The sequence below is a fragment of the Heterodontus francisci genome, unplaced genomic scaffold, assembly GCF_036365525.1.
Source record: "Heterodontus francisci isolate sHetFra1 unplaced genomic scaffold, sHetFra1.hap1 HAP1_SCAFFOLD_645, whole genome shotgun sequence".
Lineage (NCBI taxonomy): Eukaryota > Metazoa > Chordata > Chondrichthyes > Heterodontiformes > Heterodontidae > Heterodontus > Heterodontus francisci.
Window position 1 is genome coordinate 628,006 of NW_027141506.1, and position 25,644 is coordinate 653,649.

Below are 25,644 nucleotides of genomic sequence, written 5' to 3' on the forward strand. Positions count from 1 at the left end.
GGTTGTAGGTACTGGAGGAGGTTACAGAGATAGGGAGGGTTGTAGGGGCTGGAGGAGGTTACAGAGATAGGGAGGGTTGTAGGGACTGGAGGAGGTTACAGAGATCGGGAGGGTTGTAGGTACTGGAGGAGGTTACAGAGATAGGGAGGGTTGTAGGGGCTGGAGGAGGTTACAGAGATAGGGAGGGTTGTGGGGACTGGAGGAGGTTACAGAGATAGTGAGGGTTGTAGGCGCTGGAGGATGTTACAGAGATAGGGAGGGTTGTAGGGGCTGGAGGTGGTTACAGAGATAGGGAGGGTTGTCGGGGTTGGAGGAGCTTACAGAGATAGGGAGGGTTGTAGGGGACTGGATGTGGTTACAGAGTAGGGAGGGTTTCAGGGACTGGAGGAGGTTGCAGAGATAGGGAGTGTTGTAGGGGCTGGAGGAAGTTACAGAGACAGGGAGGGTTGTAGGGGCTGGAGAAGGTTACCCAGATAGGGAGGGTTGTAGGGACTGGAGGAAGTTACAGAGATAGGGAGGGTTGTAGGGGCTGGAGGAGGTTACAGAGATAGGGAGGGTTGTAGGGGCTGGAGGAGGTTACAGAGATAGGGAGGGTTGTAGGGGCTGGAGGAGGTTACAGAGATAGGGAGGGCTGTAGGGGCGGAAGGAGGTTACAGAGATAGGGAGGGTTGTACTGGTTGGAGGAGGTTACAGAGATAGGGAGGGTTTTAGGGACTGGAGGAGGTTACAGAGATAGGGAGGGTTGTAGGGGCTGGAGGAGGTTACAGAGATAGGGAGGGTTGTAGGGGCTGGAGGAGGTTACAGAGATAGGGAGGGTTGTAGGGACTGGAGGAAGTTACAGAGATAGGGAGGGTTGTAGGGGCTGGAGGAGGTTACAGAGATAGGGAGGGTTGTAGGGGCTGGAGAAGGTTACAGAGATAGGGAGGGTTGTAGGGACTGGAGGAAGTTACAGAGATAGGGAGGGTTGTAGGGGCTGGAGGAGGTTACAGAGATAGGGAGGGTTGTAGGGGCTGGAGGAGGTTACAGAGATAGGGAGGGTTGTAGGGGCTGGAGGAGGTTACAGAGATAGGGAGGGTTGTAGGGGCTGGAGGAGGTTGCAGAGATAGGGAGGGTTGTAGGGGACTGGATGTGGTTACAGAGTAGGGAGGGTTTCAGGGACTGGAGGAGGTTGCAGAGATAGGGAGTGTTGTAGGGGCTGGAGGAAGTTACAGAGACAGGGAGGGTTGTAGGGGCTGGAGAAGGTTACAGAGATAGGGAGGGTTGTAGGGACTGGAGGAAGTTACAGAGATAGGGAGGGTTGTAGGGGCTGGAGGAGGTTACAGAGATAGGGAGGGTTGTAGGGGCTGGAGGAGGTTACAGAGATAGGGAGGGTTGTAGGGGCTGGAGGAGGTTACAGAGATAGGGAGGGCTGTAGGGGCGGAAGGAGGTTACAGAGATAGGGAGGGTTGTAGTGGTTGGAGGAGGTTACAGAGATAGGGAGGGTTTTAGGGACTGGAGGAGGTTACAGAGATAGGGAGGGTTGTAGGGGCTGGAGGAGGTTACAGAGATAGGGAGGGTTGTAGGGGCTGGAGGAGGTTACAGAGATAGGGAGGGTTGTAGGGGCTCGAGGAGGTTACAGAGATAGGGAGGGTTGTAGGGGCTGGAGGAGGTTACAGAGATAGGGAGGGTTGTAGGGGCTGGAGGAGGTTACAGAGATAGGGAGGGTTGTCGGGGCTGGAGAAGGTTACAGAGATAGGGAGAGTTGTAGGGACTGGAGGAAGTTACAGAGATAGGGAGGGTTGTAGGGGCTGGAGGAGGTTACAGAGATAGGGAGGGTTGTAGGGGCTGGAGGAGGTTACAGAGATAGGGAGGGTTGTAGGGGCTGGAGGAGGTTACAGAGATAGGGAGGGTTGTAGGGGCTGGAGGAGGTTACAGAGATAGGGAGGGTTGTAGGGGCTGGAGGAGGTTACAGAGATAGGGAGGGCTGTAGGGGCGGAAGGAGGTTACAGAGATAGGGAGGGTTGTAGTGGTTGGAGGAGGTTACAGAGATAGGGAGGGTTTTAGGGACTGGAGGAGGTTACAGAGATAGGGAGGGTTGTAGGGGCTGGAGGAGGTTACAGAGATAGGGAGGGTTGTAGGGGCTGGAGGAGGTTACAGAGATAGGGAGGGTTGTAGGGGCTCGAGGAGGTTACAGAGATAGGGAGGGTTGTAGGCGCTGGAGGAGGTTACAGAGATAGGGAGGGTTGTAGGGGCTGGAGGAGGTTAGAGATAGGGAGGGTTGTAGGGGATGGAGCAGGTTACAGAGATGGGGAGGGTTGTAGGGGCTGGAGGAGGTGACAGAGATAGGGAGGGTTGTAGGGACTGGAGGAGGTTACAGAGATAGGGAGGGTTGTAGGGACTGGAGGAAGTTACAGAGATAGGGTGGGTTGTAGGGGCTGGAGGAGGTTACAGAGATAGGGAGGGTTGTAGGGACTGGAGGAGGTTACAGAGATAGGGAGGGTTCTAGGGACTGGAGGAGGTTACAGAGATAGGGAGGGTTCTAGGGACTGGAGGAGGTTACAGAGATAGGGAGGGTTGTCGGGACTGGAGGAGGTTACAGAGATAGGGAGGGTTGTAGGGACTGGAGAAGGTTACAGAGATAGGGAGGGTTGTAGGGACTGGAGGAGGTTACAGAGATAGGGAGAGTTATAGGGACTGGAGGAGGTAACAGAGATAGTGAGGGTTGTAGGGGCTGGAGAAGGTTCCAGAGATAGGGAGGGTTGTAGGGACTGGAGGAGTTTACAGAGATAGGGAGGGTTGTAGGGGCTGGAGGAGGTTACAGAGATAGGGAGGGTTGTAGGGACTGGAGGAGGTTACAGAGATAGGGAGGGTTGTAGGGACTGGAGGAAGTTACAGAGATAGGGAGGGTTGTAGGGGCTGGAGGAGGTTACAGAGATAGGGAGGGTTGTAGGGACTGGAGGAGGTTACAGAGATAGGGAGGGTTCTAGGGACTGGAGGAGGTTACAGAGATAGGGAGGGTTCTAGGGACTGGAGGAGGTTACAGAGATAGGGAGGGTTGTCGGGACTGGAGGAGGTTACATAGATAGGGAGGGTTCTAGGGACTGGAGAAGGTTACAGAGATAGGGAGGGTTGTAGGGACTGGAGGAGGTTACAGAGATAGGGAGAGTTGTAGGGACTGGAGGGTGTTACAGAGATAGGGAGGGTTGTCGGGGCTGGAGGAGGTTACAGAGATAGGGAGGATTGTCGGGGCTGGAGGAGGTTAAAGAGATAGGGAGGGTTGTAGGGACTGGAGGAAGTTACAGAGATAGGGAGGGTTGTAGGGGCTGGAGGAGGTTACAGAGATAGGGAGGGTTGTAGGGGCTGGAGGAGGTTACAGAGATAGGGAGGGTTGTAGGGGCTGGAGGAGGTTACAGAGATAGGGAGGGCTGTAGGGGCGGAAGGAGGTTACAGAGATAGGGAGGGTTGTAGTGGTTGGAGGAGGTTACAGAGATAGGGAGGGTTTTAGGGACTGGAGGAGGTTACAGAGATAGGGAGGGTTGTAGGGGCTGGAGGAGGTTACAGAGATAGGGAGGGTTGTAGGGGCTGGAGGAGGTTACAGAGATAGGGAGGGTTGTAGGGGCTGAGGAGGTTACAGAGATAGGGTGGGTTGTAGGGGCTGGAGGAGGTTACAGAGATAGGGAGGGTTGTAGGGGCTGGAGGAGGTTACAGAGATAGGGAGGGTTGTAGGGGCTGGAGGAGGTTACAGAGATAGGGAGGGTTGTAGGGGCTGGAGGAGGTTACAGAGATAGGGAGGGTTGTAGGGGCTGGAGGAGGTTACAGAGATAGGGAGGGTTGTAGGGGCTGGAGGAGGTTACAGAGATAGGGAGGGTTGTAGGGGCTGGAGGAGGTTACAGACATAGGGAGGGCTGTAGGGGCGGAAGGAGGTTACAGAGATAGGGAGGGTTGTAGTGGTTGGAGGAGGTTACAGAGATAGGGAGGGTTTTAGGGACTGGAGGAGGTTACAGAGATAGGGAGGGTTGTAGGGGGTGGAGGAGGTTACAGAGATAGGGAGGGTTGTAGGGGCTGGAGGAGGTTACAGAGATAGGGAGGGTTGTAGGGGCTGGAGGAGGTTACAGAGATAGGGAGGGTTGTAGGGGCTGGAGGAGGTTACAGAGATAGGGAGGGTTGTAGGGACTGGAGGAGGTTACAGAGATTGGGAGGGTTGTAGGGGCTGGAGGAGGTGACAGAGATAGGGAGGGTTGTAGGGACTGGAGGAGGTTACAGAGATAGGGAGGGTTGTAGGGACTGGAGGAAGTTACAGAGATAGGGAGGGTTGTAGGGGCTGGAGGAGGTTACAGAGATAGGGAGGGTTGTAGGGACTGGAGGAGGTTACAGAGAAAGGGAGTGTTGTAGAGGCTGGAGGAGGTTAAAGAGATAGGGAGGGTTGTAGGGGCTGGAGGAGGTTACAGAGAAAGGGAGTGTTGTAGAGGCTGGAGGAGGTTAAAGAGATAGGGTGGGTTGTAGGGGCTGGAGGAGGTTTCAGAGATAGGGAGGGTTGTAGTGGCTGGAGGAGGTTACAGAGATAGGGAGGGTTGAAGGGGCTGGAGGAGGTTACAGAGATAGGGAGGGTTGTAGGGACTGGAGGAGGTTACAGAGATAGGGAGGGTTGTAGGGGCTGGAGGAGGTTACAGAGATAGGGAGGGTTGTAGGGACTGGAGGAGGTTACAGAGATAGGGAGGGTTGAAGGGGCTGGAGGAGGTTACAGAGATAGGGAGGGTTGTAGGGACTGGAGGAGGTTACAGAGATAGGGAGGGTTGAAGGGGCTGGAGGAGGTTACAGAGATAGGGAGGGTTGAAGGGGCTGGAGGAGGTTACAGAGATAGGGAGGGTTGTAGGGGTGACGGGTGAACGGGGACTCGGTGAGAGTTCGGACGCGGAATGGTCGAGTCTGGAGGGGAACGAAGGCGAGGGTTTCAGCAGCTGATGAGCTGAGACAGGGGCGGAGTCGGGGCGACGTTCCAGAGGTGGAAATAGATCATCATGGCAAAGATACAGTCATAAACATATCTTAATGAAAGAATGCACTCCCTCAGTACTGACCCTCCGACAGTGCAGCACTCCCTCAGTACTGACACTCTTACAGTTCGGCACTCCCTCAGTACTGACCCTCCAACAGTGCAGCACTCCCTCAGTACTGACACTCTTACAGTTCGGCACTCCCTCAGTACTGACCCTCCAACAGTGCGGCACTCCCTCAGTACTGACCCTCCGACAGTGCAGCACTCCCTCAGTACTGACACTCCGACAGTGCAGCACTCCCTCAGTACTGACACTCTTACAGTTCGCCACTCCCTCAGTACTGACCCTCCAACAGTGTCGCACTCCCTCAGTACTGACACTCTTACAGTTCGGCACTCCCTCAGTACTGACCCTCCAACAGTGTCGCACTCCCTCAGTACTGACCCTCCAACAGTGCAGCACTCCCTCAGTACTGACCCTCCAACAGTGTCGCACTCCCTCAGTACTGAACCTCCGACAGTGCGGCATTCCCTCAGTACTGACCCTCCGACAGTGTGACACTCCCTCAGTACTGACCCTCCGACAGTGTGACAATCCCTCAGTACTGACCCTCCGACAGTGTGACACTCCCTCAGTACTGACCCTCCGACAGTGCGGCACTCCCTCAGTACTGACCCTCCGACAGTGCAGCACTCCCTCAGTACTGACACTCTTACAGTTCGGCACTCCCTCAGTACTGACCCTCCAACAGTGTCGCACTCCCTCAGTACTGACACTCTTACAGTTCGGCACTCCCTCAGTACTGACCCTCCAACAGTGTCGCACTCCCTCAGTACTGACCCTCCAACAGTGCAGCACTCCCTCAGTACTGACCCTCCAACAGTGTCGCACTCCCTCAGTACTGAACCTCCGACAGTGCGGCATTCCCTCAGTACTGACCCTCCGACAGTGTGACACTCCCTCAGTACTGACCCTCCGACAGTGTGACACTCCCTCAGTACTGACCCTCCGACAGTGTGACACTCCCTCAGTACTGACCCTCCGACAGTGCAGCACTCCCTCAGTACTGACCCTCCAACAGTGTCGCACTCCCTCAGTACTGACCCTCCGACAGTGTGACACTCCCTCAGTACTGACCCTCCGACAGTGCAGCACTCCCTCAGTACTGACCCTCCAACAGTGTCGCACTCCCTCAGTACTGACCCTCCGACAGTGTCGCACTCCCTCAGTACTGACCCTCCGACAGTGCGGCATTCCCTCAGGACTGACCCTCCGACAGTGTAGCACTCCCTCAGTACTGACCCTCCGACAGTGTCGCACTCCCTCAGTACTGACCCTCCGATAGTGCGGAGCTCCCTCAGTACTGACCCTCCGACAGTGTAGCACTCCCTCAGTACTGACCCTCCGACAGTGCGGCATTCCCTCAGGACTGACCCTCCGACAGTGCGGCATTCCCTCAGGACTGACCCTCCGACAGTGTAGCACTCCCTCAGTACTGACCCTCCGACAGTGCGGCATTCCCTCAGGACTGACCCTCCGACAGTGTAGCACTCCCTTAGTACTGACCCTCCGACAGTGCGGAGCTTCCTCAGTACTGACCCTCCGACAGTGCAGCACTCCCTCAGTACTGACCGACAGCGCGGCACTCCCTCAGTACTGACCCTCCGACTGAGCGGCACTCCCTCAGTACTGACCCTCCAACAGTGTCGCACTCCCTCAGTACTGACCCTCCGACAGTGTCGCACTCCCTCAGTACTGACCCTCCGACAGTGCGGCATTCCCTCAGGACTGACCCTCCGACAGTGTCGCACTCCCTCAGTACTGACCCTCCGACAGTGTCGCACTCCCTCAGTACTGACCCTCCGACAGTGCGGCATTCCCTCAGTACTGACCCTCCGACAGTGCAGCACTCCCTCAGTACTGACCCTCCAACAGTGTCGCACTCCCTCAGTACTGACCCTCCGACAGTGTCGCACTCCCTCAGTACTGACCCTCCGACAGTGCGGCATTCCCTCAGGACTGACCCTCCGACAGTGTAGCACTCCCTCAGTACTGACCCTCCGACAGTGTCGCACTCCCTCAGTACTGACCCTCCGATAGTGCGGAGCTCCCTCAGTACTGACCCTCCGACAGTGTCGCACTCCCTCAGTACTGACCCTCCGATAGTGCGGAGCTCCCTCAGTACTGACCCTCCAACAGTGCAGCACTCCCTCAATACTGACCCTCCGACAGTGTAGCACTCCCTCAGTACTGACCCTCCGACAGTGCGGCATTCCCTCAGGACTGACCCTCCGACAGTGTAGCACTCCCTCAGTACTGACCCTCCGACAGTGCGGCATTCCCTCAGGACTGACCCTCCGACAGTGTAGCACTCCCTCAGTACTGACCCTCCGACAGTGCGGCACTCCCTCAGTACTGACCCTCCGACAGTGCGGCATTCCCTCAGGACTGACCCTCCGACAGTGTAGCACTCCCTTAGTACTGACCCTCCGACAGTGCGGAGCTTCCTCAGTACTGACCCTCCGACAGTGCGGCACTCCCTCAGTACTGACCCTCCGACTGAGCGGCACTCCCTCAGTACTGACCCTCCGACTGTGCGGCACTCCCTCAGTACTGACCCTCCGACAGTGCGACACTCCCTCAGTACTGACCCTCCGACAGTGCGACACTCCCTCAGTACTGACCCTCCGACAGTGCGACACTCCCTCGGTACTGACCCTCCGACAGTGCGACACTCCCTCGGTACTGACCCTCCGACAGTGCAGCACTCCCTCAGTACTGACCCTCTGACAGTGCGGCACTCCCTCGGTACTGACCCTCCGACAGTGCAGCACTCCCTCAGTACTGACCCTCCAACAGTGTCGCACTCCCTCAGTACTGACCCTCTGACAGTGCGGCACTCCCTCAGTACTGTCCCTCCGACAGTGTGGCACTCCCTCAGTACTGACCCTCCGACAGTGCGACACTCCCTCAGTACTGACACTCCGACAGTGCGACATTCCCTCAGTACTGACCCTCCGACAGTGCGACACTCCCTCAGTACTGACCCTCCGACAGTGCGACACTCCCTCAGTACTGACCCTCTGACAGTGCGACACTCCCTCAGTTCTGACCCTCCGACAGTGCGACACTCCCTCAGTACTGACCCTCCGACAGTGCGGCACTCCCTCAGTACTGACCCTCCGACAGTGCGGCACTCCCTCAGTCCTGACCCTCCGACAGTGCGACACTCCCTCAGTACTGACCCTCCGACAGTGTGACACTCCCTCAGTACTGACCCTCCGACAGTGCGGCACTCCCTCAGTACTGACCCTCTGACAGTGTGACACTCCCTCAGTACTGACCCTCTGACAGTGTGACACTCCCTCAGTACTGACCCTCCGACAGTGCGGCACTCCCTCAGTACTGACCCTCTGACAGTGTGAAGCTCCCTCAGTACTGAGCCTCTGACAGTGTGACACTCCCTCAGTACTGACCCTCTGACAGTGTGACACTCCCTCAGTACTGACCCTCTGACAGTGTGACACTCCCTCAGTACTGACCCTCCGACAGTGTGACACTCCCTCAGTACTGTCCCTCTAACAGTGTGACACTCTCTCAGTACTGACCCTCTGACAGTGTGACACTCCCTCAGTACTGACCCTCTGACAGTGTGACACTCCCTCAGTACTGACCCTCTGACAGTGTGACACTCCCTCAGTACTGACCCTCCGACAGTGTGACACTCCCTCAGTACTGACCCTCTGACAGTGTGACACTCCCTCAGTACTGACCCTCTGACAGTGTGACACTCCCTCAGTACTGACCCTCCGACAGTGTGACACTCCCTCAGTACTGACCCTATAACAGTGTGACACTCCATCAGTACTGACCCTCCGACAGTGTGACACTCCCTCAGTACTGACCCTCCGACAGTGTGACACTCCCTCAGTACTGACCCTCCGACAGTGTGACACTCCCTCAGTACTGACCCTCCGACAGTGTGACACTCCCTCAGTACTGACCCTCTAACAGTGTGACACTCCCTCAGTACTGACCCTCCGACAGTGTGACACTCCCTCAGTACTGACCCTCTGACAGTGTGACACTCCCTCAGTACTGACCCTCCGACAGTGTGACACTCCCTCAGTACTGACCCTCCGACAGTGTGACACTCCCTCAGTACTGACCCTCCGACAGTGTGACACTCCCTCAGTACTGACCCTCTGACGGTGTGACACTCCCTCAGTACTGACCCTCTAACAGTGTGACACTCCCTCTGTACTGACCCTCTGACAGTGTGACACTCCCTCAGTACTGACCCTCTGACAGTGTGACACTCCCTCAGTACTGACCCTCTGACAGTGTGACACTCCCTCAGTACTGACCCTCCGACAGTGTGACACTCCCTCAGTACTGACCCTCTCACAGTGTGACACTCCCTCAGTACTGACCCTCTGACAGTGTGACACTCCCTCAGTACTGACCCTCCGACAGTGTGACACTCCCTCAGTACTGACCCTATAACAGTGTGACACTCCATCAGTACTGACCCTCCGACAGTGTGACACTCCCTCAGTACTGACCCTCCGACAGTGTGACACTCCCTCAGTACTGACCCTCCGACAGTGTGACACTCCCTCAGTACTGACCCTCTAACAGTGTGACACTCCCTCAGTACTGACCCTCTGACAGTGTGACACTCCCTCAGTACTGACCCTCCGACAGTGCGGCACTCCCTCAGTACTGACCCTCTGACAGTGTGACACTCCCTCAGTACTGACCCTCTGACAGTGTGACACTCCCTCGGCACTGACCCTCAGACAGGTTCACTCTACATTAAACTGATCCATCCCTGTTTAACACTGAAGGAAATCTCAAGGCGTGCCCAGAAAAATAAAACGCATGTACTAAGTCACACAACATCAGAGAATTCAGTGGCATCGGAAATTGTGTTCCTGCCAAACCAGAGCTTTTACTTTATCTCAATGTCCAAGAATTCTACATCCTTCCTGAACATGTCAGAGCATTTCATATCAACTCACAGGGACAGTCACAAACTAGAGGCACCAGTGCGTTAGATACACTGTCCATTCCCACTCTGAGACTGGGTGTCACAGTGTGTTAGATACACTGTCCTTTCCCCCTCTGGGACCGGGTGACACAGTGTGTTAGATACACTGTCCTTTCCCCCTCTGGGACCAGGTGTCACAGTGTGTTCGTTACACTGTCCTTTCCCCCTCTGGGACTGGGTGTCACAGTGCGTTAGATACACTGTCCTTTCCCCCTCTGGGACCGGATGTCACAGTGTGTTCGTTACACTGTCCTTTCCACCTCTGGGACTGGGTGTCACAGTGCGTTAGATACACTTTCCTTTCCCCCTCTGGGACCGGGTGTCACAGTGCGTTAGATACACTGTCCTTTCCCCCTCTGGGTCCGGGTGTCACAGTGTGTTAGATACACTGTCCTTTCCCCCTCTGGGACCGGGTGTCACAGTGCGTTAGATACACTGTCCTTTCCCCCTCTGGGACCGGGTGTCACAGTGTGTTAGATACACTGTCCTTTCCCCCTCTGGGACCGGGTGTCACAGTGTGTTAGATACACTGTCCTTTCCCCCCTCTGGGACCGGGTGTCACAGTGCGTTAGATACACTGTCCTTTCCCCCTCTGGGACCGGGTGTCACAGTGTGTTAGATACACTGTCCTTTCCCCCTCTGGGACCGGGTGTCACAGTGTGTTAGATACACTGTCCTTTCCCCCCTCTGGGACCGGGTGTCACAGTGTGTTAGATACACTGTCCTTTCCCCCCTCTGGGACCGGGTGTTACAGTGCGTTAGATACACTGTCCTTTCCCCCTCTGGGACCGGGTGTCACAGTGTGTTAGATACACTGTCCTTTCCCCCTCTGGGACCGGGTGTCACAGTGTGTTAGATACACTGTCCTTTCCCCCCTCTGGGACCGGGTGTCACAGTGTGTTAGATACACTTTCCTTTCCCCCTCTGGTACAAGGTGTCACAGTGCGTTAGATACACTGTCCTTTCCCCCTCTGGGACTGGGTGTCACAGTGCGTTAGATACACTGTCCTTTCCCCCTCTGGGACCGGGTGTTCGTGAACAATTAGATATTCTCAATGACATTTACCTGTAGAGATGGTCCTTATCTCCACTGACTGCACCTGATCGAGGTTTGTCAGAAGCCTTTGCTGCACTTACAGTCTGTAATTGAAAAAAGGGGATTAAAGGGTGATATCTGTACACTGACTGGTGTCTCTCAGTCCCCTCTCTCTCAGGGTGATATCTGTCCACTGACTGGTGTCTCTCAGTCCCCTCTCTCTCAGGGTGATATCTGTACACTGACTGGTGTCTCTCAGTCCCTCTCTCTCAGGGTGATATCTGTACACTGACTGGTGTCTCTCAGTCCCTCTCTCTCAGGGTGATATCTGTACACTGACTGGTGTCTCTCAGTCCTCTCTCTCTCAGGGTGATATCTATACACTGACTGGTGTCTCTCAGTCCCTCTCTCTCAGGGTGATATCTGTACACTGACTGGTGTCTCTCAGTCCCTCTCTCTCAGGGTGATATCTGTACACTGACTGGTGTCTCTCAGTCCTCTCTCTCTCAGGGTGATATCTATACACTGACTGGTGTCTCTCAGTCCCTCTCTCTCAGGGTGATATCTATACACTGACTGGTGTCTCTCAGTCCTCTCTCTCTCAGGGTGATATCTGTACACTGACTGGTGTCTCTCAGTCCCCTCTCTCTCAGGGAGATATCTGTACACTGACTGGTGTCTCTCAGTCCTCTCTCTCTCAGGGTGATATCTGTACACTGACTGGTGTCTCTCAGTCTCTCTCTCTCAGGGTGATATCTATACACTGACTGGTGTCTCTCAGTCCCTCTCTCTCAGGGTGATATCTGTACACTGACTGGTGTCTCTCAGTCCCCTCTCGCTCTCAGGGTGATATCTGTACACTGACTGGTGTCTCTCAGTCCCCTCTCTCTCTCAGGGTGATATCTGTACACTGACTGGTGTCTCTCAGTCCCCTCTCTCTCTCAGGGTGATATCTGTACACTGACTGGTGTCTCTCAGTCCCCTCTCTCTCAGGGTGATATCTGTACACTGACTGGTGTCTCTCAGTCCTCTCTCTCTCAGGGTGATATCTGTACACTGACTGGTGTCTCTCAGTCCCTCTCTCTCAGGGTGATATCTGTACACTGACTGGTGTCTCTCAGTCCTCTCTCTCTCAGGGTGATATCTGTACACTGACTGGTGTCTCTCAGTCCCTCTCTCTCAGGGTGATATCTATACACTGACTGGTGTCTCTCAGTCCCCTCTCTCTCAGGGTGATATCTGTACACTGACTGGTGTCTCTCAGTCCTCTCTCTCTCAGGGTGATATCTGTACACTGACTGGTGTCTCTCAGTCCCTCTCTCTCAGGGTGATATCTGTACACTGACTGGTGTCTCTCAGTCCTCTCTCTCGCAGGGTGATATCTGTACACTGACTGGTGTCTCTCAGTCCCTCTCTCTCAGGGTGATATCTGTACACTGACTGGTGTCTCTCAGTCCCTCTCTCTCAGGGTGATATCTGTACACTGACTGGTGTCTCTCAGTCCCCTCTCTCTCAGGGTGATATCTGTACACTGACTGGTGTCTCTCAGTCCCTCTCTCTCAGGGTGATATCTGTACACTGACTGGTGTCTCTCAGTCCCTCTCTCTCAGGGTGATATCTGTACACTGACTGGTGTCTCTCAGTCCTCTCTCTCTCAGGGTGATATCTGTACACTGACTGGTGTCTCTCAGTCCCTCTCTCTCAGGGTGATATCTATACACTGACTGGTGTCTCTCAGTCCCCTCTCTCTCAGGGTGATATCTGTGCACTGACTGGTGTCTCTCAGTCCCCTCTCTCTCAGGGTGATATCTGTACACTGACTGGTGTCTCTCAGTCCTCTCTCTCTCAGGGTGATATCTGTACACTGACTGGTGTCTCTCAGTCCCTCTCTCTCAGGGTGATATCTGTACACTGACTGGTGTCTCTCAGTCCTCTCTCTCTCAGGGTGATATCTGTACACTGACTGGTGTCTCTCAGTCCTCTCTCTCTCAGGGTGATATCTGTACACTGACTGGTGTCTCTCAGTCCCTCTCTCTCAGGGTGATATCTATACACTGACTGGTGTCTCTCAGTCCCCTCTCTCTCAGGGTGATATCTGTACACTGACTGGTGTCTCTCAGTCCTCTCTCTCTCAGGGTGATATCTGTACACTGACTGGTGTCTCTCAGTCCCTCTCTCTCAGGGTGATATCTGTACACTGACTGGTGTCTCTCAGTCCTCTCTCTCTCAGGGTGATATCTGTACACTGACTGGTGTCTCTCAGTCCCCTCTCTCTCAGGGTGATATCTGTACACTGACTGGTGTCTCTCAGTCCCTCTCTCTCAGGGTGATATCTGTACACTGACTGGTGTCTCTCAGTCCCTCTCTCTCAGGGTGATATCTGTACACTGACTGGTGTCTCTCAGTCCCCTCTCTCTCAGGGTGATATCTGTACACTGACTGGTGTCTCTCAGTCCTCTCTCTCTCAGGGTGATGTCAGTACACTGACTGGTGTCTCTCAGTCCCTCTCTCTCAGGGTGATATCTGTACACTGACTGGTGTCTCTCAGTCCCTCTCTCTCAGGGTGATATCTGTACACTGACTGGTGTCTCTCAGTCCCTCTCTCTCAGGGTGATATCTGTACACTGACTGGTGTCTCTCAGTCCCTCTCTCTCAGGGTGATATCTGTACACTGACTGTTGTCTCTCAGTCCCCTCTCTCTCAGGGTGATATCTGTACACTGACTGGTGTCTCTCAGTCCCCTCTCTCTCAGGGTGATATCTGTACACTGACTGGTGTCTCTCAGTCCCTCTCTCTCAGGGTGATATCTGTACACTGACTGGTGTCTCTCAGTCCCTCTCTCTCAGGGTGATTTCTGTACACTGACTGGTGTCTCAGTCAATCTCCCTCTCTTGGTCACTTTGGTGGTCTGTTCCTTACCTGCTGGGGTGTGTAGGCTGGAGGCGGAGGCTGCTGGGATCCTCCTGTGCCTATCCGGTGCCCATTGCTGTGCAGGACGGGGCTACATATTGTCGCAGAGTCCATGGGCCTCGCCCCGGGAGCGTCGGGGATTAGTGCAGGCCGCTTGGAGATATGTGAGGTGGTGTTTTCAAGATCGGCCAAGAGCGCATCTGCAACGAGAGAGAGAAAGTGAATGGAAGCAGTCGGATGTCCCATCCTATTTCATTCTCTCCCCTTCAGCATCTCGGGAGAGTGAAGAGTCAGAGAGCGTGACCGGGAGGGTCGGTCAGAGAGCATGACCGGGAGGTTCAGTCAGAGAGCGTGACCGGGAGGTTCAGTCAGAGAGCGTGACCGGGAGGTTCAGTCAGAGAGCGTGACCGGGAGGTTCAGTCAGAGAGCGTGACCGGGAGGTTCAGTCAGAGAGCGTGACCGGGAGGGTCGGTCAGAGAGCATGACCGGGAGGTTCAGTCAGAGAGCGTGACCGGGAGGTTCAGTCAGAGAGCGTGACCGGGAGGGTCGGTCAGAGAGCATGACCGGGAGGTTCAGTCAGAGAGCATGACCGGGAGGTTCAGTCAGAGAGCATGACCGGGAGGTTCGGTCAGAGAGCGTGACCGGGAGGTTCGGTCAGAGAGCGTGACCGGGAGGTTCGGTCAGAGAGCGTGACCGGGAGGTTCGGTCAGAGAGCGTGACCGGGAGGTTCGGTCAGAGAGCGTGACCGGGAGGTTCGGTCAGAGAGCGTGACCGGGAGGTTCGGTCAGAGAGCGTGACCGGGATGTTCGGTCAGAGAGCGTGACCGGGAGGTTCGGTCAGAGAGCGTGACCGGGAGGTTCGGTCAGAGAGCGTGACCGGGAGGGTCGGTCAGAGAGCATGACCGGGAGGTTCAGTCAGAGAGCATGACCGGGAGGTTCAGTCAGATAGCGTGACCGGGAGGTTCAGTCAGATAGCGTGACCGGGAGGGTCGGTCAGAGAGCGTGACCGGGAGGGTCGGTCAGTGAGCGTGACCGGGAGGTTCGGTCAGAGAGCGTGACCGGGAGGTTCGGTCAGAGAGCGTGACCGGGAGGGTCGGTCAGAGAGCGTGACCGGGAGGGTCGGTCAGAGAGCGTGACCGGGAGGGTCGGTCAGAGAGCGTGACCGGGAGGGTCAGTCAGAGAGCGTGACCGGGAGGGTCGGTCAGAAAGCGTGACCGGGAGGGTCGGTCAGAGAGGGTGTGACCGGGAGGGTCAGTCAGAGATGGCGTGACCGGGAGAGTCGGTCAGAGAGGGCGTGACCGGGAGGGTCGGTCAGAGAGGGCGTGACCGGGAGGGTCGGTCAGAGAGGGCGTGACTGGAGGGTCAGTCAGAGAGGGCTGGACCGGAGGGTCAGTCAGAGAGGGCGTGACCGGAGGGTCAGTCAGAGACGGCGTGACCGGGAGGGACAGTCAGAGAGAGTGACCAGGGGGGCGGGGGGGGGGGTCAGTCAGAGAGAGAGTGACCGGGAGGGTCGGTCAGAGAAAGAGTGACCGGGAGGGTCGGTCAGAGATTGTGTGACCGGGAGGGACGGTCAGAGATTGTGTGACCGGGAGAGACGGTCAGAGATTGTGTGACCGGGAGGGTCGGTCAGAGATTGTGTGACCGGGAGGGTCGGTCAGAGAGGGCATGACCGGGAGGGTCGGTCAGAGAGGGCGTGACCGGGAGGGTCGGTCAGAGAGGGCGTGACCGGGCGGGACGGTCAGAGAGGGCGTGACCGGGCGGGACAGTCAGAGAGAGAGTGACCGGGCGGGACAGTCAGAGAGAGAGTGACGGGGGGGGGTCAGTCAGAGAGAGAGTGACCGGGGGCGTCAGTCAGAGAGAGAGTGACCAGGAGGGTCGGTCAGAGAGAGAGCGACCTGGAGGGTCAGTCAGAGAGAGAGCGACCGGGAGATCGGTCAGAGAGGGCGTGACCGGGAGGGTCGGTCAGAGAGGGCGTGACCGGGAGGGTCGGTCAGAGAGGGCGTGACCGGGCGGGACAGTCAGAGAGAGAGTGACCGGGCGCGACAGTCAGAGAGAGAGTGACGGGGGGGGGTCAGTCAGAGAGAGAGTGACCGGGGGCATCAGTCAGAGAGAGAGCGACCAGGAGGGTCGGTCAGAGAGAGAGCGACCTGGAGGGTCAGTCAGAGAGAGAGCGACCGGGAGGGTCGGACAGAGAGGGCGTGACCGGGAGGGTCGGTCAGAGAGAGAGTGACCGGGAGAGTCGGTCAGTGAGGGCGTGACCGGGAGAGTCGGTCAGAGAGGGCGTGACCGGGAGGGTCGGTCAGAGAGGGCGTGACCGGGAGAGTCGGTCAGAGAGGGCGTGACCGGGAGGGACAGTCAGAGAGAGTGACCAGGGGGGCGGGGGGGGGGGGGTCAGTCAGAGAGAGAGTGACCGGGAGGGTCGGTCAGAGAAAGAGTGACCGGGAGGGTCGGTCAGAGATTGTGTGACCGGGAGGGACGGTCAGAGATTGTGTGACCGGGAGAGACGGTCAGAGATTGTGTGACCGGGAGGGTCGGTCAGAGATTGTGTGACCGGGAGGGTCGGTCAGAGAGGGCATGACCGGGAGGGTCGGTCAGAGAGGGCGTGACCGGGAGGGTCGGTCAGAGAGGGCGTGACCGGGCGGGACGGTCAGAGAGGGCGTGACCGGGCGGGACAGTCAGAGAGAGAGTGACCGGGCGGGACAGTCAGAGAGAGAGTGACGGGGGGGGGTCAGTCAGAGAGAGAGTGACCGGGGGCGTCAGTCAGAGAGAGAGTGACCAGGAGGGTCGGTCAGAGAGAGAGCGACCTGGAGGGTCAGTCAGAGAGAGAGCGACCGGGAGGGTCAGTCAGAGAGAGAGCGACCGGGAGATCGGTCAGAGAGGGCGTGACCGGGAGGGTCGGTCAGAGAGGGCGTGACCGGGAGGGTCGGTCAGAGAGGGCGTGACCGGGCGGGACAGTCAGAGAGAGAGTGACCGGGCGCGACAGTCAGAGAGAGAGTGACGGGGGGGGGTCAGTCAGAGAGAGAGTGACCGGGGGCATCAGTCAGAGAGAGAGCGACCAGGAGGGTCGGTCAGAGAGAGAGCGACCTGGAGGGTCAGTCAGAGAGAGAGCGACCGGGAGGGTCGGACAGAGAGGGCGTGACCGGGAGGGTCGGTCAGAGAGAGAGTGACCGGGAGAGTCGGTCAGTGAGGGCGTGACCGGGAGAGTCGGTCAGAGAGGGCGTGACCGGGAGGGTCGGTCAGAGAGGGCGTGACCGGGAGGGTCGGTCAGAGAGGGCGTGACCGGGCGGGACAGTCAGAGAGAGAGTGACGGGGGGGGGTCAGTCAGAGAGAGAGTGACCGGGAGGGTCAGTCAAAGAGAGAGTGACCGGGAGGGTCAGTCAAAGAGAGAGTGACCGGGAGGGTCGGTCAGAGAGAGAGTGACCGGGAGGGTCGGTCAGAGAGACAGTGACCGGGGGCGTCAGTCAAAGAGAGAGTGACCAGGAGGGTCAGTCAGAGAGAGAGTGACCGGGGGCGTCAGTCAAAGAGAGAGTGACCGGGAGGGTCGGTCAGAGAGAGAGAGTGACCGGGAGGGTCGGTCAGAGAGAGAGTGACCGGGAGGGTCGGTCAGAGAGAGAGTGACCTGGTGGGTCGGTCAGAAAGAGAGTGACCGGGAGGGTCGGTCAGAGAGAGAGTGACCGGGAGGGTCGGTCAGAGAGAGAGTGACCGGGAGGGTCGGTCAGAGAGAAAGTGACCGGGAGAGTCAGTCAGAAGACTGACCAGCAGGGTGAATGTGAGAGGGAGACAGACAGAGCAAGAGAGGGAGCTTGAGACAGAGTCAGGGACACTGAGATAGCGAGACGGAGAGAGAGATAGAGAGACAGAGCGAGAGAGACAGAGATGGAGTGGGTGAAAGTTACACAGTAAGCGAGAGAAAGCTGCACAGAGAGTGTGACAGATGCAGAATGAAAACCACAAAGCAAGCTTCGCAGGTAGAGAGAGGAGGGGGGACGGGCAGGAAAACGTGAATGTGTGTGAGAGTGGGAACTTTAAAAAGGAGAGACACTAGTCACTGCTGAATCCCGGGGTGTGGAGGGTCTGTGGGATTGGAACGGGTGCTGTCATAGGGATCTGTAATGCTGTGGATCGGGAGGATGTCAGAGTCTTGCCTTCGTCCAGAGCTTCCCTGTGCCCCACATTGGGTTATAAATATTAGCTGCTCTGGGAGTGTTTGATGGGGGACAGTGTAGAGGGAGCTTTACTCTGTATCTAACCCCCGTACTGTACCTGTCCTGGGGAGTGTTTGATGTGGACAGTGTAGAGGGAGCTTTACTCTGTATCTAACCCCCGTACTGTACCTGTCCTGGGAGTGTTTGATGGGGACAGTGTAGAGGGAGCTTTACTCTGTATCTAACCCCCGTACTGTACCTGTCCTGGGGAGTGTTTGATGTGGACAGTGTAGAGGGAGCTTTACTCTGTATCTAACCCCCGTACTGTACCTGTCCTGGGAGTGTTTGATGGGGGACAGTGTAGAGGGAGCTTTACTCTGTATCTAACCCCCGTACTGTACCTGTCCTGGGAGTGTTTGATGGGGGACAGTGTAGAGGGAGCTTTACTCTGTATCTAACCCCTGGGAGATGGGGGACGGTGCGCGGAGGGGGGAGATGGGGGATGGTGCGCGGAGGGGGGAGATGGGGGATGGTGCGCGGAGGGGGGAGATGGGGGACGGTGTGCAGACAGATACATACATACCGAAAATAACAATACGAGGACTGAGATGATTGTACATTTGCTCAGCTTCTCCTACAGAGAGAGAGAGAGACACAGCACAGAAAGAAATGACTATTCAACATGTGACAGACGGACAGCGAGACGGGGGGGGCGGGGAAGGCGACAAGGGGGTGCGTCCGAGCCCAATCGACCAGCTGCCCTGCCCCGAAGGGACTCCCCGCCACCCAGGCCCGAGCGGAACCCGAATTCCCCTCATCGGCAACCGACCCTCCCTCCCCCGCCCCCCCCGAAACAGAGCAGGAAAAGCCCAGGCTCCAACCGCGGCCTAGTGCGCCGAGCATCCTCCATCTCGGCCCGTGTGGGGCCGAGCCCCCCCACACTCTCACACACACAGATAGCTGGAGGCGAGGAGGCCCTCAGCCTGTACCTCCACACAGCCAGCTTGTCGCAGACCTGCGTCTAAACTGAACGGAAAAGCGCGTGGAAAAACACCAAGCTGACCCTGAGGAGCAAGCTGATGGCAGGCACCAGCTGATAGCCAGAGGAAAATGGAGACACATCTTTGGGATTGACAAGCATTACAGTGAGGGGTGTGCTTCACAGCTCCAGCGACCCGGGTTCAATTCCGGGTACTGCCTGTGTGGAGTTTGCAAGTTCTCCCTGTGTCTGCGTGGGATTTCTCCGGGTGCTCCGGTTTCCTCCCACATGCCAAAGAGTTGCAGGTTGATCGGTTAATTGGCCATTATAAATTGCCCCTAGTATAGGTAGGTGGTAGAGAAATATAGGGACAGGTGGGGATGTGGTAGGAATATGGGTTTAGTGTAGGATTAGTATAAAATGGGTGGTTGATGGTCGGCACAGACTCGGTGGGCCGAAGGGCCTGTTTCAGTGCTGTATCTCTAAAAGTGAGGGGTGTGGGATATATCAGTGTTACAGTGAGGGGTGTGGGATATATCAGTGTTACAGTGAGGGGTGTGGGATATATCAGAGTGTTACAGTGAGGGGTGTAGGATATATCAGTGTGTTACAGTGAGGGGAGTGGGATATATCAGTGTTACAATGAGGGGTGTGGGATATATCAGTGTTATAGTGAGGGGTGTGGGATATATCAGTGTTACAGTGAGGGGTGTGGGATATATCAGTGTTACAGTGAGGGGTGTGGGATATATCAGAGTGTTACAGTGAGGGGTGTAGGATATATCAGTGTGTTACAGTGAGGGGAGTGGGATATATCAGTGTTACAGTGAGGGGTGTGGGATATATCAGTGTTATAGTGAGGGGTGTAGGATATATCAGTGTGTTACAGTGAGGGGTGTGGGATATATCAGTGTTACAGTGAGGGGAGTGGGATATATCAGTGTTACAGTGAGGGGAGTGGGATATATCAGTGTTACAGTGAGGGGAGTGGGATATATCAGTGTTACAGTGAGGGGAGTGGGATATATCAGTGTTACAGTGAGGGGTGTGGGATATATCAGTGTGTTACAGTGAGGAGTGTGGGATATATCAGTGTTACAGTGAGGGGTGTGGGATATATCAGTGTTACAGTGAGGGGTGTGGGATATTTCAGTGTTACAGTGAGGGGTTTGGGATATATCAGTGTTACAGTGAGGGGTGTGGGATATATCAGTGTGTTACAGTGAGGGGTGTGGGATATCTCAGTGTTACAGTGAGGGGTGTGGGATATTTCAGTGTTACAGTGAGGGGTGTGGGATATTTCAGTGTTACAGTGAGGGGTGTGGGATATCTCAGTGTTACAGTGAGGGGTGTGGGATATATCAGTGTTACAGTGAGGGGTGTGGGATATATCAGTGTTACAATGAGGGGTGTGGGATATTTCAGTGTTACAGTGAGGGGTGTGGGATATATCAGTGTTACAGTGAGGGGTGTGGGATATATCAGAGTGTTACAGTGAGGGGTGTGGGATATATCAGTGTTACAGTGAGGGGTGTGGGATATATCAGTGTTACAATGAGGGGTGTGGGATATTTCAGTGTTACAGTGAGGGGTGTGGGATATATCAGAGTGTTACAGTGAGGGGTGTGGGATATATCAGTGTTACAGTGAGGGGTGTGGGATATATCAGAGTTACAGTGAAGGGTGTGGGATATATCAGTGTTACAGTGAGGGGTGTGGGATATATCAGTGTTACAATGAGGGGTCTAGGATATATCAGCGTGTTACAGTGAGGGGTGTGGGATATATCAGTGTTACAGTGAGGGGTGAGGGATATATCAGTGTTACAGTGAGGGGTGTGGGATATATCAGAGTGTTACAGTGAGGAGTGTGGGATATATCAGTGTTACAGTGAGGGGTGTGGGGTATATCAGAGTGTTACAGTGAGGGGTGTGGGATATATCAGAGTGTTACAGTGAGGGGAGTGGGATATATCAGTGTTACAGTGAGGGGTGTGGGATATATCAGTGTTACAGTGAGGGGTGTGGGGTATATCAGAGTGTTACAGTGAGAGGTGTGGGATATATCAGTGTGACAGTGAGGGGTGTGGGATATATCAGTGTTACAATGAGGGGTCTAGGATATATCAGTGTGTTACAGTGAGGGGTGTGGGGTATATCAGAGTGTTACAGTGAGGGGTGCGGGATATATCAGTGTTGCAGTGAGGGGTGCGGGATATATCAGTGTGACAGTGAGGGGTGTGGGATATATCAGAGTGTTACAGTAAGGGGGTGTGGGATATATCAGTGTTACAGTGAGGGGTGTGGGATATATTAGTGTTACAGTGAGGGGGTGTGGGATATATCAGAGTGTTACAGTGAGGGGGTGTGGGATATATCAGAGTGTTACAGTGAGGGGGTGTGGGATATATCAGTGTTACAGTGAGGGGGTGTGGGATATATCAGAGTGTTACAGTGAGGGGGTGTGGGATATATCAGAGTGTTACAGTGAGGGGGTGTGGGATATATCAGAGTGTTACAGTGAGGGGTGTGGGATATATCAGTGTTACAGTGAGGGGGTGTGGGATATATCAGAGTGTTACAGTGAGGGGGTGTGGGATATATCAGTGTTACAGTGAGGGGTGCGGGATATATCAGTGTTACAGTGAGGGGTGTGGGATATATCAGAGTGTTACAGTGAGGGGGTGTGGGATATATCAGTGTTACAGTGAGGGGGTGTGGGATATATCAGTGTTACAGTGAGGGGTGCGGGATATATCAGTGTGACAGTGAGGGGTGTGGGATATATCAGAGTGTTACAGTGAGGGGGTGTGGGATATATCAGTGTTACAGTGAGGGGGTGTGGGATATATCAGTGTTACAGTGAGGGGTGTGGGATATATTAGTGTTACAGTGAGGGGTGTGGGATATATCAGTGTGTTACAGTGAGGAGTGTGGGATATATCAGTGTTACAGTGAGGGGTGTGGGATATATCAGTGTGTTACAGTGAGGGGTGTGGGATATATTAGTGTTACAGTGAGGGGTGTGGGATATATCAGTGTTACAGTGAGGGGTGTGGGATATATCAGTGTTACAGTGAGGGGTGCGGGATATATCAGTGTGACAGTGAGGGGTGCAGGATATATCAGTGTGACAGTGAGGGGTGTGGGATATATCAGTGTTACAGTGAGGGGTGCAGGATATATCAGTGTTACAGTGAGGGGTGTGGGATATATCAGTGTTACAGTGAGGGGTGTGGGATATATCAGTGTGACAGTGAGGGGTGCGGGATATATCAGTGTGTTACAGTGAGGGGTGTGGGATATATTAGTGTTACAGTGAGGGGTGTGGGATATATCAGTGTTACAGTGAGGGGTGTGGGATATATCAGTGTTACAGTGAGGGGTGCGGGATATATCAGTGTGACAGTGAGAGGTGTGGGATATATCAGTGTTACAGTGAGGGGTGTGGGATATATCAGTGTTACAGTGAGGGGTGCGGGATATATCAGTGTGACCGTGAGGGGTGTGGGATATATCAGTGTTACAGTGAGGGGTGTGGGATATATCAGTGTTACAGTGAGGGGTGTGGGATATATCAGTGTTACAGTGAGGGGTGTGGGATATATCAGCGTTACAGTGAGGGGTGCGGGATATATCAGTGTGTTACAGTGAGGGGTGTGGGATATATCATTGTGACATTGAGGGGTGTGGGATATATCAGTGTTACAGTGAGGGGTGTGGGATATATCAGTGTTACAGTGAGGGGTGTGGGATATATCAGTGTTACAGTGAGGGGTGTGGGATATATCAGTGTTACAGTGAGGGGGTGTGGGATATATCAGTGTTACAGTGAGGGGTGTGGGATATATCAGTGTTACAGTGAGGGGTGTGGGATATATCAGTGTTACAGTGAGGGGTGTGGGATATATCAGAATGTTACAGTGAGGGGTATGGGATATATCAGAGTGTTACAGTGAGGGGTGTGGGATATATCAGAGTGTTACAGTGAGGTGTGTGGGATATATCAGTGTTACAGTGAGGTGTGTGGGATATATCAGTGTTACAGTGAGGGGTGTGGGATATATCAGTGTTACAGTGAGGGGTGTGGGATATATCAGTGTTACAGTGAGGGGTGTGGGATATATCAGAGTGTTACAGTGAGGGGTGTGGGATGTATCAGTGTTACAGTGAGGGGTGTGGGATGTATCAGTGTTACAGTGAGGGGTGTGGGATATATCAGAGTGTTACAGTGAGGGGGTGTGGGATATATCAGAGTGTTACAGTGAGGGGTGTGGGATATATCAGAGTGTTACAGTGAGGGGTGTGGGATATATCAGTGTTACAGTGAGGGGTGTGGGATATATCAGTGTTACAGTGAGGGGTGTGGGATATATCAGAGTGTTACAGTGAGGGGTGTGGGATATATCAGTGTTACAGTGAGGGGTGTGGGATATATCAGAGTGTTACAGTGAGGGGTGTGGGATATATCAGTGTTACAGTGAGGGGTGTGGGATATATCAGTGTTACAGTGAGGGGTGTGGGATATATTAGTGTTACAGTGAGGGGTGTGGGATATATTAGTGTTACAGTGAGGGGGTGTGGGATATATCAGTGTTGCACTGAGGTGTGTGGGATATATCAGTGTTTCAGTGAGGGGTGTGGGATATCTCAGTGTTGCAGTGAGGGGTGTGGGATATATCAGTGTTGCAGTGAGGGGTGTGGGATATATCAGTGTTGCAGTGAGGGGTGTGGGATATATCAGTGTTACAGTGAGGGGTGTGGGATATATCAGTGTTACAGTGAGGGGTGTGGGATATATCAGTGTTACAGTGAGGGGTGTGGGATATATCAGTGTTACAGTGAGGGGTGTGGGATATATTAGTGTTACAGTGAGGGGTGTGGGATATATCAGTGTTACAGTGAGGGGTGTGGGATATATCAGTGTTGCAGTGAGGGGTGTGGGATATATCAGTGTTACAGTGAGGGGTGTGGGATATATCAGTGTGTTACAGTGAGGGGTGTGGGATATCTCAGTGTTACAGTGAGGGGTGTGGGATATATCACTGTTACAGTGAGGAGTGTGGGTTATATCAGAGTGTTACAGTGAGGGGTGTGGGATATCTCAGTGTTACAGTGAGGGGTGTGGGGATATATCAGTGTTACAGTGAGGGGTGTGGGATATCTCAGTGTTACAGTGAGGGGTGTGGGATATATCAGTGTGTTACAGTGAGGGGTGTGGGATATATCAGTGTTACAGTGAGGGGTGTGGGATATATCAGTGTTACAGTGAGAGGTGTGGGATATATCAGTGTTACAGTGAGGGGTGTGGGATATCTCAGTGTTACAGTGAGGGGTTTGGGATATATCAGTGTGACAGTGAGGGGTTTGGGATATATCAGTGTTACAGTGAGGAGTGTGGGATATATCAGTGTTACAGTGAGGGGTGTGGGATATATCAGTGTGACAGTGAGGGGTTTGGGATATATCAGTGTTACAGTGAGGGGTGTGGGATATATCAGTGTTCCAGTGAGGGGTGTGGGGATATATCAGTGTTACAGTGAGGGGTGTGGGGATATATCAGTTTTACAGTGAGGGGTGTGGGATATCTCAGTGTTACAGTGAGGGGTGTGGGATATCTCAGTGTTACAGTGAGGGGTGTGGGATATCTCAGTGTTACAGTGAGGGGTGTGGGATATATCAGTGTTACAGTGAGGGGTGTGGGATATCTCAGTGTTACAGTGAGGGGTGTGGGATATATCAGTGTGACAGTGAGGGGTTTGGGATATATCAGTGTTACAGTGAGGGGTTTGGGATATATCAGTGTTACAGTGAGGGGTGTGGGATATATCAGTGTTACAGTGAGGAGTGTGGGATATATCAGTGTTACAGTGAGGGATGTGGGATATATCAGTGTTACAGTGAGGGGTGTGGGATATATCAGTGTGACAGTGAGGGGTGTGGGATATCTCAGTGTTGCAGTGAGGGGTGTGGGATATATCAGTGTTGCAGTGAGGGGTGTGGGATATATCAGTGTTACAGTGAGGGGTGTGGGATATATCAGTGTTACAGTGAGGGGTGTGGGATATCTCAGTGTTACCGTGAGGGGTGTGGGATATCTCAGTGTTACAGTGAGGGGTGTGGGATATATCAGTGTGACAGTGAGGGGTTTGGGATATATCAGTGTTACAGTGAGGGTGTGGGATATATCAGTGTTACAGTGAGGGGTGTGGGATATATCAGTGTTACAGTGAGGGGTGTGGGATATCTCAATGTTACAGTGAGGGGTTTGGGATATATCAGTGTTGCAGTGAGGGGTTTGGGATATCTCAGTGTTACAGTGAGGGGTGTGGGATATCTCAGTGTTACAGTGAGGGGTGTGGGATATATCAGTGTTACAGTGAGGGGTGTGGGATTTATCAGTGTTACAGTGAGGGGTTTGGGATATATCAGTGTTGCAGTGAGGGGTTTGGGATATCTCAGTGTTACAGTGAGGGGTGTGGGATATATCAGAGTGTTACAGTGAGGGGTGTGGGATATCTCAGTGTAACGGTGAGGGGTGTGGGAT

General features: G+C 54.5%; 1 protein-coding gene across 4 annotated transcripts in view; it reads right to left on the bottom strand.

The window, feature by feature from the left end:
- LOC137363922 (transforming growth factor beta-1-induced transcript 1 protein-like) overlaps window positions 1-25,644 on the bottom strand; it is a 102,650-nt gene that overhangs the window by 24,806 nt on the left and 52,200 nt on the right. For 3 of the 4 annotated variants that reach the window (XM_068027420.1, XM_068027421.1, XM_068027423.1), the window contains exons 2-3: window positions 13,985-14,175; window positions 11,096-11,169 (exon numbers count right to left, since the gene is read on the bottom strand). In XM_068027420.1, the coding sequence (XP_067883521.1) occupies window positions 11,096-11,169; window positions 13,985-14,175 (265 nt within the window). Of the gene's footprint in view, window positions 1-11,095; window positions 11,170-13,984; window positions 14,176-18,702; window positions 18,754-25,644 lie in introns of all 4 variants that reach the window. The other variant, XM_068027419.1, reaches the window with a different exon arrangement.